General features: G+C 44.3%; 1 protein-coding gene across 2 annotated transcripts in view; it reads right to left on the minus strand.

The window, feature by feature from the left end:
- Window positions 1-17,276, minus strand: part of DMRT1 (doublesex and mab-3 related transcription factor 1) — a 107,182-nt gene that overhangs the window by 34,105 nt on the left and 55,801 nt on the right. The window contains exon 4 of one of the 2 annotated variants that reach the window (XM_045065114.1): window positions 9,624-9,771. In XM_045065114.1, the coding sequence (XP_044921049.1) occupies window positions 9,624-9,771 (148 nt within the window). The remainder of the gene's footprint in view (window positions 1-9,623; window positions 9,772-17,276) is intronic. The other variant, XM_004766204.3, reaches the window with a different exon arrangement.

Here is a 17,276-nt window from a genome sequence, read left to right on the forward strand (position 1 = left end):
ATACTGCCTTAAAAATTATCTGGAGAAAACAAACAGGCCTTTTATTCATCCTAATTTTTTTTTCATTTTTTAAGGATTTATTTATTTGGGGGGTGGGGAGCAGTGAGGGGCAGAGGGAGAAAGAATCCTCAAGCAGACTCTCCACTGAACATGGAACCCGACACGGGGCCCGATCTCACGACCCTGGGATCATGATCTGAGCTGAAATCACGAAGTCAGACACTTAACTGACTGAGCCACCCAGGGCCCCCTGACCTTAATTTTAAAATAACACAGAACAGCCACAGAAAATAAAAACAACTATAGGGAAATAGTTGATTGTGTTTCTATCTACACTTATAATTTCCAAGCTGGTAACTCTTTAATTTATTTAATTATTTATTAACTAAAATTAAGTTATTTAATTTTCTAATGTCTGCCTTCATCATATATTAACACTCTCTCCTGTTAAACACAAAGAAATGCACATATAGCCACAAAATTAAAACTTGACTTCTCTGTGTTAAGTCATAAAGATATTCTGAAGTTTATATTGATCTTTGGGAAGAGCACTGTAAATACCATGCCTGATAAGCTGATGGGTTTTTTCAAGGCTGCTTTTCAGGGTTTTTTTGTTTTTGCTCTTTCTGTGACACCAACACACTATAGAAAGGTACCCTTAGAAGGGGTATTTCTACATGACGCATATGCTAAAGAAGTAGTTTCTAGAATTTTATCACATGTATATCTTCGCACTCAGCAGATGGGTTTTTTCAAGGCTGCTTTTCAGGGTTTTTTTGTTTTTGCTCTTTCTGTGACACCAACACACTATAGAAAGGAACCCTTAGAAGGGGTATTTCTACATGACGCATATGCTAAAGAAGTAGTTCCTAGAATTTTATCATTACAGAAGAGTTAATATCACATGTATATCTTCGCACTCAGCAGATAGAACCCAAACCCCAATCACAGCCATCATTTCCTTGAAAATATTTCACACACAGGAACGCCAGACTGTTGCCCAGTAAGGCCTTAGACAAGCTAAGTAAGGCATCACTGGGCCTCAGTTTCTCTCTCTGCCTCTCAGAAATGGGGACCTTTCTCCTCTCATTGTCTCTGTGCCTTAGTGTTCTCATCCATAAAATGGGGTAATTATACTACTATTAAGAACTAAATGAGTTATCCCCACTGAGTGCACAGAACCTTGTCCTACAGATGCTGTAAGAGCCACCTGCTTGTGAGGAGAGGAAAAGGAAGGGAGGGAAGAGAAATCAAGGATACACCAGCAAAAAGAATGCCCAGGGGAGTGGTTTGGAGACCTGAGTTCCTATGCTGGCTCCTGTTCCCCAGCACTAGCAATAAGGCTCAGAGATGTCACTGTGCTCTGCCTGAAACCTCCCCACCCTGCCCCAGCCTCTCTGGTTAGTGTGCTTAGTAAGGAAGCCCCTCTTGACCTTGCTCATAGGGCTGTGTTATTTGTCGAAAACTAGTATATGCAAAGAAGGAAGTCTTTAAAATTTGAGTTTTCCAAAGGGAATATATGGAATATTCTGATTCCAATATGGATCCAGGATATGCAGTAGCCTGGAGGTCGTAGCCTATGTCTGCCCATGTCTGCTTTATTTCCATGCCTGTTTTACTGAACTCTAGACTCTGGGCCAGTGAGGCACAGCAGGAAGGATCTAAGGTTTCTTATTCATCTAAGAACCACAGACCATCCCAGGAGCCCTCTGGGAACATGGCAGGATGAGTGCCCCTGGCACCTGGCAAGGGACAAAGCTGAATGAACATGATTCCCGCCCTGCGTGTCAGACCACAGCTCGATGACTCTCGCAGAAGGGCCGCACACGTAAACCTCTTCCTTATGTGAGTCTGACAGCCCTCACGTGGGTCCCTGGGCAGTGCTCGCTCTTTCCAGACTGGTGGTGGCCTTGTCGAAGGGCAGTGTTTTACATACAAGGCATGCTAGGGGCCCAACCAGTCTCAGTCTTCCCACGGTTTGCCTTGTGCGGTGCTGTTCTCATGGAGGGAGAAAAAGGTCTGAAGAAACCAGGGAAATCTGTGTGTTCTCGTCAAAACAGCATTTCAGCTCTCCTTCAGTGCTGTTCTTCAGCCACGAGGGGACCTGCTGGTGTCCTTCCACACTCCTCTTCCCTCATTCCCTCTGCTTTACTTAGCAAACACACCGCATGTAATATAGTAAAAATATACCTCCACGGCCGCCTGTGATTATATGCTTAAAATGATTACACTTCAACTTCCTCACTCAGAAGACCACAATGTCTAGCTAATTTCAAAATCCCAATACACATATGATTAGTTTCAAACAGGGCCCCTGGAGGGCTAAAAACAGGCCATCCTTAAGGACTTTGGTGTCATTTGCACAGCCCCCCTGCCAGGCACTGGCAGGAAGAGAAAGATGTGTAAGACATGGTGGCAGGTCTTCATATGGAAATAAGGGAGTTGACAACTTCTGCCATGGCTTTTTTACATAGCTTTTATGTAAAAAAATTTTTGACCCAAATGTAATAGGTAAGGCTATTATTTTCTTTCAACTTTCCAGATAACGGAAGTGAGGCTGGAAGAGCTGAAGCGAGCATGTTATAGTCAGGCCCAGTGCTGGGGATCTGAGCCGGAGCTCCTCTCCTGGGGTGGGACCCATCGCCTTGCGAGCACTAGCCTCCATGGTCATGGCCAAAGAATCCCCCACTTACCTCTCTGTTCAAAGCTGGAGCTGAGGGCGCCTGGGTGGCTCAGTCGGTTAAGTGGCTGCCTTCGGCTCAGGTCATGATCCCAGGGTCCTGGAATCGAGTCCCATATCAGGCTCCCTGCTCAGCGGGGAGCCTGCTTCTCCCTCTGCCCCTCCCCCAACTTGTACATATGCAAGCGCGCCCACTCTTTCTCTCTAAAAATTAAAAAAAAATAAAGAAATAAAAGCTGCACCTGAAAATGACAAGGTCACTAAGGAAGACAGGTTTAGCAGTCAGGTGCTTTTCTTTGAAATTCAACCCATTTCCTGAAGAGTCTGACCTCCCTCAAATCATCGCCTAAAGAGAAGTTTAAACTCAACATTCTATAAATGTTGCATAAAACATATTCAGCTTTCCTTAAAGCAGCAGAAGAAAAAGGTCAGTGTTTTTCTTCCCGTAGGCTTGCCATATGCTTCAGAGAATATACACAAAAAAGCGAGCCCTCAGATTCTTTGGTCTGCTCTCCTTCCTGTCTGAGCAGGACTCTAAAACATTTCCAGAACATCTTTCTCCCTGACAAGAAGAACTGCCTGAAATGTCAACACACCCCTTACAGAAAGGAATGGTGGAAGTATGTACAGTATTTTCCCATCTCTTGCCATATTTGGTGATTTATAGAGCTTGTTTCCGTATGGGACATGATTTCACCCTCACAACACCTAGCTCCTCACCCTGTGTTAAGGGGTGATGAAAGTAAGGGTCTTGTACTCCCAGGGCTACACAGTCGCCGAGCGGCGGCTCCATTACAATGCTAAGCACAGAATGCTTCTACCACCCCGGCCATGGGCGTTGGCAGAAGGTCACCTCACCTCACCAAAGGGCAGTTCTGGCCTCCCGGACTGTGAGCGAGGGAGACCTGTGGGTGCTTCCAACAGGGAGTGCGTGCCTACTGTTCTCACCTGCAAAACTAGCTGCATGGTCTTTCACTAGAATCCCATATGCGGCATGAAGCAAATCCATTCCATGGAGGGAAAGCTTAGCCATTTAGTCGTGGCAATTGCGGGGAGGGCGGAGGAGGGGGTTAGCATAGGCCCTCAGTGAAATCAGGCACTTCCAGATTCACCGGGCTACAAAATTGCTAATGTTGCATGGATTCGGAAAGCCAAGTTTGGGAACACAAATGCTTCTGCAAGCTGCCCAGACATCACAGAAAGAGCACAGGCCCTTCGACTCAGAGAGACCCTTCCCCCAACTTGGGCCATCTGACCTTTGGAGAAAACATAAACGCTCTGTACCCTGCTTCTGCATAAATGCTCTGTACCCTGCTTCTTGGAGCTGCAGACATCCTACGTGTGCTAAATGAATAATACAGGAACAGCTCATAATACATAACGAGCACCTCAGACGCTGGCTTCTAGCTTCTAGCTTCTGGCTTCTAGCAAGAAAGGGAGGATGAGTTTGCACAGGGGCCTGCCGCTCTATCCGTGCTGGAAAGGGCCAAAGACGGCAAAGAAACTGGCTGCAGCAGCTCTAACGTTCAAACTGAGACTGTAGGATAAAGAGACGAAAAGATCAAAAGATGCTTGTCTTTCTCATTTTAAATTGAAACCTTTCCCCAGGGGCTGGCCAGCCACGTACCCTCCAAGAACTTCTTTTTTTTTTTTTTTTTTTTTTTTTTCCCTCCAAGAACTTTCTTTTTTTTTTTTTTTTTTTTTTTTTCCCTCCAAGAACTTCTATGCAAGAATTCAATATGCAGAGAAAGATGCTTGTTTGTGACATGAAATGCCGCCCACCTATGAACGTGAGTGTATCTGTTAACACAGGGGCATGGCTGTGGAGATGCCCCTCTTTATCCCGAGTGCAGGAGCCTCATTTCTAGGGTGCTCAGACCACCACTTTGTGAACCACGGGCATCTGTTACTATGAAGAGGCCAGAATCATGTGTAAGCTAACCTTCTGCGCGTATACTAGGATCAGTGCTTCTCAAGCGATCTATGGGGAGGGACCTGCTTAGTTTTGCTTAAAATTTTAAGACTTATGTTTAAGTAATCTCTACATCCAACATGGAGCTTGAACCCACAACTCCAAGATCGAGAGTTGCAATGCTCTACCCAATGAGTCAGCCAGGCACTCCTAGAATTTTTTTGTTTCCAATCCACCAAGGTCTCATACTTTCATAAGATACAACAAATGTCAATTACTAGAATCATAATTTAAAAAATGGTAAGTAAGATGAGATGGCCCTCACACACTGGCAGGAACGTATAATGGTGCAGCCACTACAGAGAATAGTCTGGTAGTTCCTCAAAAAGTTAAACACAGAATTACCATACAACCCTGCAATTCTGCTGCTGGTATGCTCACAGAAGAATTGAGCACAGCTCTCCCAATGGAGAACATGAAAGTTCACAGCATAGCTATTCACAATAGCTAATAAAAGGTTCAAATAACGCAAATATTTATTGACTGAAGAACAAAAAAGCAAGATGTTTGGTTTATCCACAACAATGGAATCTTAGTGGGCCATAAAAAGGAGTCTGGTACTAATACTTGCAACAACCCGGAGGACGTTCAAAAACCTGAGTTATGCTCAGTGAAAGAAGCCAGTCACAAAAGGCCACATATTACAGGACTCCATTCACATAAAACATCCACAATAGGCAAGTCCATTAAGACAGAAAGCAAATCAGTGGTTGTCAGGGGCTGGGGGAAAGGAGAGTAGGGAGTGACTGCTTAGGTACACAGTTTCCTTTTGGGGTGATGAAAATGCCTTTGAACTAGGTAAAGGTCATGGTTGCCCAACACTGCAAAGGTCTGAGTGCTGCTTAACTGTACACTTAAAATGGTTAATGGTTCATCTTATGACAGGCGGATTTTACCATGATAAAAAAATGAATTCCTAAAAAAATGAAAGACAAAAAAATATTCAAACCCCAATTTTCGAATTAGATTCAATAGACCTTAAATCATGGTGTCAAACTGTTAGTAAGTTTTCCTTTATGTTTAGTTCCTTTACTCACTTCCTCTTAGACCACTAATGAAGCACCCACACGCCCCCATGCCGGGGCCCGCTGCCTGGACCCTGACTAGTCTTGCTTACTCAGCACCCCACTAGTGTCCCTGACGATGGTGGCCCCTACCCCACACAGCCGGTGGGGCAAACCTTCCCTCTACTGGACCACTCCTGTCAGCATACAAACCTACTGCGCTATCTCCTTTCTTTGAAAAAGAGGAAAAGATCTTCCTTGAACTTGGCTCTCCTCCAGCTGCTGCCCCATTTCATGACGCCCCCTTACAGCAAAACTCCGTAAAGAAGTGTCTGTGCCCCGGTCCCTATCTTCTCTCCCGCGCACACCCAAACATAGTCAGGCTTTCACTCCCCTGTCTGCACCCAATGGCCACCTGTCCAGATTCCTCCATCATTCCTACCATATATACCTAGTCGGTGGTTGATTCCAGCCCTCTTCTCACCTGACCTATCGGCTTCTTTGGCTATGTTCACTGAAATGTTTTCTTTGCTCAGCGTGCAAGACAACATGTCCCATTAGCTCTCCTCCTACCCGCCAGCCGCTCCTCATCACTTTAACCTTTGCTGGTCCTCCTCAACTACAACACAAGTCCAGACCCCAGAGGGCCTTGGGGTTCAATCTTCAGTCCTTCATTCTCCACCATCTATCTACACTCAACTCTCCAGGGGCTCTCACCAGACTGGCTTTAACTAACATCTATGCACAGGACCCTTGAGTTTTTATTTCTGACAAGGATGTCTCCTCTCAACTTGAAACAGAATTTACACATCCATTCCTATTTGATGATCCACTTGAGGACTCTTGAACACCTCAAACTTCATGTGCAAACTACTCCTAATTCCCACAAACCAGGCCCATCCCACCATGGTCTTCTTTACCTCAATAAACAGAAACTCCAATTTTCTACTTGGTGAGGTTAAAAACTGTAGTTTTTAACATCCCCTCACTTCTCTCTTACTGGCACATCCCAAATCCATCAGCAAATCATGTTGGTTCTACCTTCAAAGCAGATTTAGAATTAAACCGCCTGTCAGCACCACCACAATCCTACCCTCCCTAGGTCACTGCCACCTTTTGCAACGATTACTCAGTGCCTTCTACTGGACTCTCTGCCTCCACCCTGCATTCCTACAGTCTGGTCTCACACAGCAGCCAGAGTGAGCTTCCAAATGCACAGGACAGACATGTCTCCCCGGCTGCCCCTTTGCTGGAAAGCCTGCAATGGCTTCTCATGTCACTTGAAATAAAAGCCACAGTACTTGCAATGTTCTATGGAGTGCTACATGCCTGGGCCTCCTTGTCTCTCTAATCTACCTCCTGATACTTTTCGGGATATGGAAGGGGGAGGAAATGCCTCCTAGCCTCTTTACCAAGGAGAACATTAAGCAGTAGTGACACAGCAAAAGGAACTTTCCCTGGAATTCCTATGACATTCTATTTGCATGTTGCCATCTTCAGCAAAAGCAGAGGTAGACTTTGAACCAGGACTCCTTTCTTTACTTGGTAAAGACAGGTTAAACTTCTCTTAAAAGAAAGTGAAATACTGATTTAATGGACAAATTTACACTTTAAAGAAAACATTAAGCCTATGGAAAAGCACTGTTTTTCACATTAGTTGTAAGTCCCCACTTAGATCTTCCAATCATAATTTATTTATTAAAACACAACCAACCCAAGGAGCTCAACCCAAACCTGATGGAAGTGATAAATGCAACTGGTTACTGGCCAGCCTGTCACCTTGTCACAGATGAATATACTGCTGTCCCTCTCCCTACCCACTGAGCCCTGCCACCAGCCTCAGCCCTACTCAACACAAGGGCCTCTGCTGTCCCCAACTGCCTACTTGTGTCAATGCTAATGATAAAACAGAGGATCCAATGCTCCAAGAGAGGACCCCAGAGGTGTCCCTTTGAACCGCAAACACAACCTCCTCTTCCCGTCCCCCTTGCTCTGTGAACACTCCCCGTACCACAGAAGCCCCACCATGCATTTGGAAGTCATAAAGCCACATTTCTTTAAATAATTAGCTGCTATTTGGATTTTCTATTTATCCACATTCTCCTTTTCCATGGCAATTCGAAAGTAGACATGATAGAGTTCCACCAACAGCTCTTCCTAGCTAACTCCCTCAGGTAGGAGGCTAGTAGGGAGGGAGAGGGGCACCAGGAGGGTAAGCCTGAGGCCTCCTCATGCTTTCAAACACACGCATCACCAGCGAGAATGTAAGAAATCCTGGCTGCTCTTCGCCCTGTCTTTCCTGGTGAGCACTGGTGCAGCCGGTCCCTTCCGTCCTGGACTGTAACCTCTTTCCTTCTGAGCCTTTCCTGCCGTGAATTCAAATGCCTCCTGCTCCTCTTATATCTGTTTCTTTCTGCGCTAATAAATTTCCTCTTATCTTTTTATCTTACTGCCCTGCTCTGAATTTACACCTTTCTCTCAAGAATGTGAGTGCTTCTGGAAATATTCCACTATTCCTGGAACAAGAAGCTTAGCCAATTTCTTCCCGAAAGAAAGTTTCACTCCTAATTTTCTGTATGAACAAATGTTTCCTTAACTGCTTCATCGCTACAATCAGCACTAACTCCACAGACAATGGGTTAGGGTCCTGACCTTCTAGGCTGGTGTTTCTCTACAGAGTAGCAAGCTCACTTAAAAAATAACTCATTCATTCATTCGCTCAAACAATAAATAACAAATAAAAGGCATCATAACAGGTAAAAAGGTAACTAAGATGTGTTCTCTGTCCCTAAAGAGCTTAAAAGCCAGATAAATATATAGAATCAAACAGAGTGTGAAAGAAGGACCACATCGCCATATGTTCTGTGGTATGAATATTTATCACACGGAGCTGTGCTTGTCCATTCCTGACAATAAATGGTCATTAATGAAAGTCAAAGTGCAGTCAGTAACGGGTGCTTCAGCCCCTCTTCAGTTCCAACGGATCCGTTTTCTTGTCCTCTACGCTCTGCATTAATGAAATCCTCTATTTCACTTCAGTACGGCATATAAAGCATAACTTGCCCAGCTTTTTTTAGACTTTCTTATTCTGAATTTGGAAATCAAAGCATGGTTTTGATTCTCGTTGTCTCAACGCCTGCTTTACAAAGAAACAAGTTCTCTGTAGAGTGTCAACTTACTCAGAGAACAAACCTCTTCTTATTTGGCACAGGCCAAGGGCCAACTGTTGGTTTACTAGCAGGTCACACACTATTACCCTGATTCTTACTTACAGCCTTGACTGTAATCTTCTCACTTTCCTTGATCAAAAGATAAAGCTTAAATATAAAGAACTTAAAAACGGGGCCTACAAACACAGCAGTCATAAAAGACCTGCCCATCACCACAGTGTAAATGCTTGGGAGAAGGTTAAAACTGAAGGTGAGGAATTGTGTATTTCAAACCGCTTTGGTTCATTAAACAGCCATTTTTTATTTTAAAGCTATTACATCAGAGTTATTTGCATTGCTACTGCATAAACTCCGACATCTATTGTATTCAAAAATGTTTTATTAAGTTATTTCATTTCCTCCCCCAAAAGATGAATATGCCTTCAATTTTGAAATGGGAAAGTTTTCAATACAGTACAAGTATTCAATACAGAGAAATTACCTCACCAAAAGTATCAGGGTTTGAGCCACATTTTCCTCTGAACCTGTATTTCATAGTGCTCCTCCAGAAAATACATTTTTTTAGGTTCTGATGGGAGTCTCTCATTTTATTCTTGTCACTCCAGGTAGTCCAAAAAGACGTGATATTAAAGCAAAAGCATTCCCTAACGAGATACTGTAAAGGATGCTCACAGAGGAGTCACAAGGTAAGCTCCCACAAGCTCCTGACTTGCAAGACCTCGGAGTGGTCCAGGGACCCAGCATTGGCCCCTCATCTTCCCTCCACCCCAATCCAAGCTGTGCATCCAGACACCTACCACTGGCTTTGGCTTCTGAGTAAGAGGGGCCATCCTCGAAAGTGAAGATCTGGGACACGCTCTGGCCCAGGTAGGAGGGAGGCGGGTAGTAAGAATGCATCCTGTACTGGGAACTCACTGCGTGGCGGTTCTCCGAGTTTTTCATCTGCTTGAGAAAAAAGAAAGGAATACATTGAGCCCAAAGTTGCATTTTACAATGATTACAAGAACTGCCTGACTCTAAGAGAACAGACTATTGCTGTTGGAAGTTATCTTCAACCATGAAAATGCACTCCACCCCTAGCACAGTGACCCTAGAAACTCTTAACTGTGCATCCTTTAGGTGACTTTTCTATCTTGGGGTCCTTACTGGAGCACTCCTGAAGCCCCATTTGGTCACGTGATACTCAGTTAACAAGCACTAAAGGACACAGCAATAGAGGAACAACACGGCCCAGGAGCCAACACGTTGCTGCAGCTCTGTCTAGTTACTTAGCCATAAACAAGTTATTTGCTTCCTCACTTTCCCTCATGTGTAAAACAGGCATCTCACTTTGGTTACCTCACTGTGTTCATATAAAAAAGAACATTAAAAAAAAAAAAAAGACAGCACGTAAAGCTTGTGTAAGGGTAAGCTGTTGCCATTCGTGCAATGACGTGCCCGATACCGTCCTCAACGTCTCTTCCCAACCCCCTTCCATGCTCTCCCTATAGCAAAAAACCCAAGTCTGGGATCTCCACTTCCCAGACCCTCTAAGGTGATGTGGATTCTGCAAACAGGACATGCAGGGAGACATTGAAGGCTGACTTTGCAGTCATGTAGACACATGACTGGCAAATGAGACTCTGACTTTGGGACACTGGGGAAGCTTTTATGTATGGAGCAGCTCTCCATTGCTTCCTGACCTCTCATTTAAAGGTAAGGTGATGTGACCCGAAGACTTAGAAGCTCCCCCACCCACTTCCACAAAGTTGTGGAGCTGTTCTATTTTCTTGCATGACCCCTGGTACAGACACTGAGATGTGATCCTGTCTTCCCAGCAAGAACAGCTAGACTTCAATTATTTATACTACATTTTTGTTTAAGATTTTATTTATTTATTTGACAGACAGATATCACAAGTAGGCAGAGAGGCAGGCAGAGAGAGGAAGGGAAGCAGGCTCCTTGCTGAGCAGAGAGTCCGATTCGGGGCTGGATCCCATGACTTTGGGATCATGACCTGAGCCGAAGGCAGAGGCTTTAACCTACTGAGCCACTCAGGTACCCCTATTTATACTACATTTAAAAAATTAAATTTCAATGGTATTAACTTTGTTTAAAAATTCAATTTAAGGGAATGTTCAGGAAAAATCAACTCTGTCCGTGAATTAAAGAGTAAGTTCAAAATCGTGTTTTTCAATCCAATAATGCTACTTGATTAAGAAACTCATACTAACATGACAGAGGCTGGCAGGGCAATTTTACATACTGGGCTTCCCCAAGATTATCTACGAATATTAAATTTTGGACAATTTCCCAATGACTACAGGCCTGTGTGTACTTTTTCAACCCTCGCAAGTGATCCCCAGAACAAATGAATGCTCTGATGGGTTGATTACTTCTTCTTGGCAAAACAAAGACAACTGTATTCCAATTGATTATTTTCTCTCAATTGAAGTTTATCTGGCAAGCTCCCTTTATCCTTCCTACTGTGTTTCTCTGAAGCATATTAATTGGTATCTCTTCCAGTTTAATCACACCATTTTCATCTCCTATCATCACATAAATCCTTATTAAGTAAGAGGCTGAGCAGGCTATACTTGGAAGTAGCCAAAAGGGAAAACCTGCCTGCCCATAATGAAGAACCCCAGGTCAGGAGAGCCATTAAAGGGCCATGAAATCACTGAGGAGGGTAGGGACCACTTAACTGCACAGAAGCCAATATCGGTTATACCAGTGCATCCCAGGGCCCTCTTAATATGTATGCAAATGGCCTGGGGCTAAGCAGATTCTGATTCAGTAAGAGTGTGGTAGGGCCTCAGTCTGGCACAGGAGATGCTGATCCTTCTGGCTCAGAAACCTCATGCTGGTGACAAGGGACTAGAGTAAATGATCCTTTCTCTCATACTTCACACCTTCAGGGCCCCACAACCAAAAAAGGACCTTCTAAAAAACTCTTTTGATCCACTGTTTATCACTGCCAACTTTCCACCTGAATGGAGGGAGGATGGAAATCATGTAAATATCACTGTAAGTTTTCATGATTTTTCCTTTTATACAGGAGATTCCTCAGAGCTAAAGGAATTTTCTCAGAGGTCTGCCACCATCTAAGACCAAACTCCAACTCTCTTCAAATCAAAGAGCCATTGCTGCCTCTACAGACCTCCCTAAAGTCCCCTGCAGTCTACGTAATGAACTTTGAGCAAGAAGCCAACTGTCAGCTTTAACACACACAACATCACAACAAATGGTGAGGCTTCCCCCGACACCCACAGCAGGTGCTAAGCTGGTTAGATCTTCTGGTTTGACATCTGCAAGTTAGTTCTTCAAGGAAAATGCTTTTCAATGTTCTCTGTATACAAGTAAACTGACAGGTTTTGAGACCTGCAGGCTCTGCAAAATGCTGGATTTTTTTTTTTTCTTTTACTCTGAATTTGTATAAAGCCTCTTTTCAAAATGTTGAATAATGTTCACTATGAGTCCAGAGCAGGGATCAGCAAATGTTTTTGGTAAAAGGCCAAACAGGAAATATTTTAGGCTTTGCAAGCCTGAAGGTCTCTTGACAATCTGTAAATGAATGGGCATGGCTATGTTCGAATAAAACTTTATGTATAAAAAAGGTACACAGGTTTACAACCTTCACTCTCACTGGAGGAAAGGGAGGAGATCACCCAGCACTCAGGTCTGCGCTCCACCACTAGAGTATCTGATTTCAGTGGTCTGGGAGGTGGCCTGGCCCTGGGCTATTTCAAAGCTCCCCAGGTAACTGCATATAGTACATCATTAGTATTTGTTGTAGAGTTCAGCGATTCATTAGTTGCATGTAACACCCCGTGCTCATCCCAATAGGTGATCTCCCTAATAACTACCACCCGGTCACCCCATCCCCCCGCCCCTCCCTTCTGTAACCCTCAGTTTGTTTTCTGGAGTCTCTCATGGTTTGTCCTCCTCTCTGATTTCTTCCCATTCAGTTTTCCGTTCTTTTCCTTATGATCCTCAGCACCATTTCTTATGTTCCACATATGAACGAAACCATATGATAATTGTCTTTCTCTGCCTGACTTATTTCACTCAGCAGAATCCCCTCCAGTTCCATCCATGTGGATGCAATGGTGGGCATTCATCCTTTCTGATGGCTGCATAATATTCCATTGTATATATGGACCACATCTTTTTTATCCATTCCCCAGGTAATACTAATGTGATGTCAAGATTGACAGCCAGTGACCCCAATGTACTGACATATTTCCCACACCCCCAAGAAGTATGAAACCCCGAGTATTAACTAAAAAATGCAGAAGGTTAAGTCTGACAGACAGGTCAACTGCAGCCAATCTCAAGTTGTGTTGTATTTGCAGAGATCCAAATAAACTATAGAGTTTTTTCCCTTAAACTAAAGCTTACCAAAAACGAAACAATTTCAAACCCATGCATGTTAATTTTTCCCTTTAATTCCTGCTATTTCTAGAAAGCATCACATAACAAAGATTATTTAGAACTAAGAGTTGAGGGATTTGAACTCAAACACTGAATTTCCCAAATGAATCCCAAGATCACTGAGCTACAAAAGACTTCGAGGAAAAGAAAAAGATATGAAGGGCCAGATTCCAACTGAGGTTATTTAAATACGAATTTGCTGAAGCCATTTATCACATCAGCCACATTCAACGTGAAGAATAACACAAATAACCATCCATGCGATCACCTGGACCGAAGGATGGTTCTACGCACAGCTGACTCTTCAACGACAGAGGAGGGCATCAACCTCCCCATGCAGTCGAAAATCCACATGTAACTGCTGACGCTCCCAAAATTCAACTATTAAATAATCTGCTGTTGACTGAAGTCTTACTGATAACATGGTAAAATTAACACACACAAAGAGTATCCTTAGAATGAACTAAGCTAGGGAGATAAAACACTATTAAGAAAACATAAGGAAAAGAAAACACATTTACAGAACTGTGTTATACTGACCAGGAAATAAATTCGCATAAAAGTGGATTCATGCAGTTGATACCTGTTCCTTTCAAGGGTCAACCGTAGCATTTCTAAGCATGTATGTAAGTCTCTGAAATGTGAAGCCAATATCAGATTGTGACTTGTTTAGGAAAAGGCATGGCAAAATGTGATTTCAAACGCTAGGTCCCTTCTAGTTACCTTCTAACCACTGCCCCCCCCCCCCCGAAAAAGAACAAGAAACAAAAGCCACAGTCCTGGCTGCTTTGGGATTAGACAAATGGGTAAACAAGGAAATGTTTGAAACTTGCTTTACTTGAAAGCAGTAGTACTTACTGGGGGCAGTGTGTCCCCTGGGAACATCTGGTGACTTGGGGAGACACTTCTGCCGGTCACAGCTAGGGGAGGGGCGGGGAAGGGTGTGCTGTGGGCGTCTAGTGAGCAGAGGGGGATGCGATGCACAGGATGGCTCCCACACAGCAGGAACTAGCCAACCCAGCATTTCAAGAGTGCCAAGGTTGAGAAAACTTGCTTTAAACACCCCTAGTCCCTGCTTATGCTCAGCCCCTCACCTCCGGCTCAAATGGCCAAGTGAGGACAGAACTTGTACACAAATTAGAGGCAGTGTTCAGTTCTGCTAAAAGGATCTAATTTTTTCCCCTTTATTCAGGGAAGCCTTGTTTTCTTCTCAAGATTTTATTTTTTTTGTTCCTTTAAATTAAACAAACGAACCAAGTAAAACCTAAAAACCCAGTATCCAGTGAATTATGAATCCCATTACTATTAGCATGTGGTAGCTGGCAAGCAAGAGACATGTTTTATAATCTTATTACCCACTCTACGTCTCTGAACCAGAGTGTGACCCACAGATAGAAACTGGGCTGGTGGGGAATGTGCGTGGTGTTAGTATTAACCCCAGAGGAACACCTAAGAGCTTTGGGTTTTCTTTTATTAAACTGTTGAGGACATATAGCACAATAAATCTGAACCACAGGTTTCTTTTTATATACCTTAGTCACTCTTTTTTATAGTTACAATAAAATCCCAACAAAACATAAAAATATAAGACCCTACTTCCTTTAAAAAAAAAAATCCTAAATACTGTTCCCTGGTTGTATGGGGGCACCTGGGCCGGGAAGAGCGTGATCTTGCAGAGAAGAGCCCGCCCCATCTGAGAGGGGTCTCTAAGACCACACCGCGGACCAGCTATTCACGGAGCCCCGCTCAGCTGCAAAGCAGGGCTGGCCAGGAAAGGAAACAGCCTTCTGGAGAACCGTACAGGATAAAATTCCCAAGTGCAAACCCTGATATTAAAACGAATAGTAAGAAGATAACCTTGGCAGTACCATGTGCTTTATAGCTCTTTAAGGCGCAAAAGCCACATTTGGGATGAACCTTTGGTTTTGTGAACAGAAATGTATTTCTGAAAAAAAGGCAGGGCTCTTCACACGCTGTGGAATTCCAGGTCTCCTGGTGATGTGAGGAGTGAAGGCTGGGGGCTGACTTTCATCCTCATTAAAGGGTATCTTCGGCTTTAATAGAAGCTTCTTTTCAAACCCTTGGATGGGATGCCTGCTCCCACACTCCCCTCACCACCCCCTGTGAGCCTTCCTCGCCCACAGACCTCACCTGCGGATGTGCTTTACCCAAAGGGCAAGTGCCCATTCACCTCCTGAAACACACGCCTCATTCATCCTCTGGGATGCCACACATCACAGCTGGAAAGGATTCTTCTTAATACACAAGCTAAAAATGATGGCTCTTATGTGCACATTTCAGAGATGACTGAAATATCAACATGGCAAATGCTGACTCTTGGGACACAGCCCGTCCTTCCCCTTTTCCCTCCTTGTCCCTCGGGTCCTCTGGCGGTCAGCTTTCTCTAACCCAGCCTTAACTTCCTCTGCTATGTCCACCTTGCGTTCTCTCTGGGGCTCATGTTCCTGGGATGCCCTCCACGTCTCTTCTCAGTGCGGGGAAGACAAGGGGACAGCACGTCGAGACTGGCCTTGTGCCACCTCGGGCCCTTGCAGGAGAGTCCCCCAAAGCCTGGGTAGATCTGTCCAGTGAGCCATAGGGGAAGGGGCTGGCTCGGAGGGTCAGCTGAAGAAGCTAAGAGCTATGTGCCCAAAAACAGAAGGGAGGCTCCTCAGAGAGGAGGTGGGAGAAAAAACAGGAAGAGGACGGCCACGCAGTAGAGCAGGAAGGACAATCAGTTAAGCAATGACACCTCTATGACACCTGAAACCCCACAATTCCCCAAGCTCCAGGAAGTCTGGGACAAGACAGGCAAATGCAACATGAAACCTGTGTGAGTGTGCCTTCTCAGAAAGAATGGAAGGAAAGGAGCTCGATGTCAGGTCTGGATTCACAGCAGCAGATACAAAACACAGGAAAAATAGTCATAAGATGCACCACAAGATGCATCACCGAACAATAAGCAAGTCGTCTAGAGATACAGAACCAACACAGACTGTGAGAACATACAGTAAGCCTCCCTCGACTCCCTCGTGCCCAGAGAGGGCATGAAGAGCCACACCACTCCCACACACAGTTTAAGAAGTGGACACTCTACAGGGATCAGGACAAGCACATTGTCACTGGTCTGTTATGCTTGTCCTTATACAAAACAATTAAATAGGATTATTTCCACATTTTAAAAAACCCAAATTAATTTTTAACTTGTGCTGCTCAGTTGTTTGGTTTCACCATGTGCATCTGTGGTGTTGAGAGAACAGGGTTTACTCCTTAGACAGTATTTTCCAAAACGCAGCACTGTGACTGCAAGTGACCTAATTCAGCAGGTTGCGATCAGCATCAAAACAAAACAAAACAAAAACAAACAACAACAACAAAACAGGGGCACCTGGGTGGCTCAGTCCTTAAGTGGCTGCCTTCAGTTCGGGTCATGATCCCAGGGTCCTGGGATCCAGCCCTGCATCAGGCTCCCTGCTCAGTCGGGAGTCTGCTTTCCCCTCTTCCACTCCCCCTGCTTATGTTCCCTCTCTCCCTGTCTCTGTCTCTGTCAAATGAAACTGAATAGAATAAAATAGGAGAAAAATCTGAACTCTCATTATCTATGGTATGAGGGAGAACTGTTGTATGAAATGTTTCATTTTGTGTTTGTGTATATGTGTAAACATGAACTCAATCACAATATAAAACATTAAGTTCTTACTCTGGATCTATCTAAAATGTTTGAAAGACACTGGTATATAAATCTGGTAAAAGGAAGCAAGGACTTTCAAAAAACAGGTGCCACAAGAAAAAAACCCATTTTATAAAATGGTTCCTTTCCTGGACCCTGGAAAGATTCAGATGCACTTCAGGGGGCTGGGGGTGCTGGTCTGCCTGCCCACAGTCTCGGCTACAGCCAGCCCAGCGCCTCCCTCATCTTCCCAAGCCACGCATCTCTGCTGGACTACCCAACTCCTGGGTCAGTATTTCCATCTGTTTTGATTCACAAATCTAAACCACTTGAAGTTTTCCAGAGCTAGACAGAAAAGCATCTACAT

The sequence above is a fragment of the Mustela putorius genome, unplaced genomic scaffold, assembly GCF_011764305.1.
Source record: "Mustela putorius furo isolate JIRA1106 unplaced genomic scaffold, ASM1176430v1.1 tig00003854_pilon_pilon_pilon, whole genome shotgun sequence".
In the NCBI taxonomy this organism is placed as follows: Eukaryota; Metazoa; Chordata; class Mammalia; order Carnivora; family Mustelidae; genus Mustela; species Mustela putorius.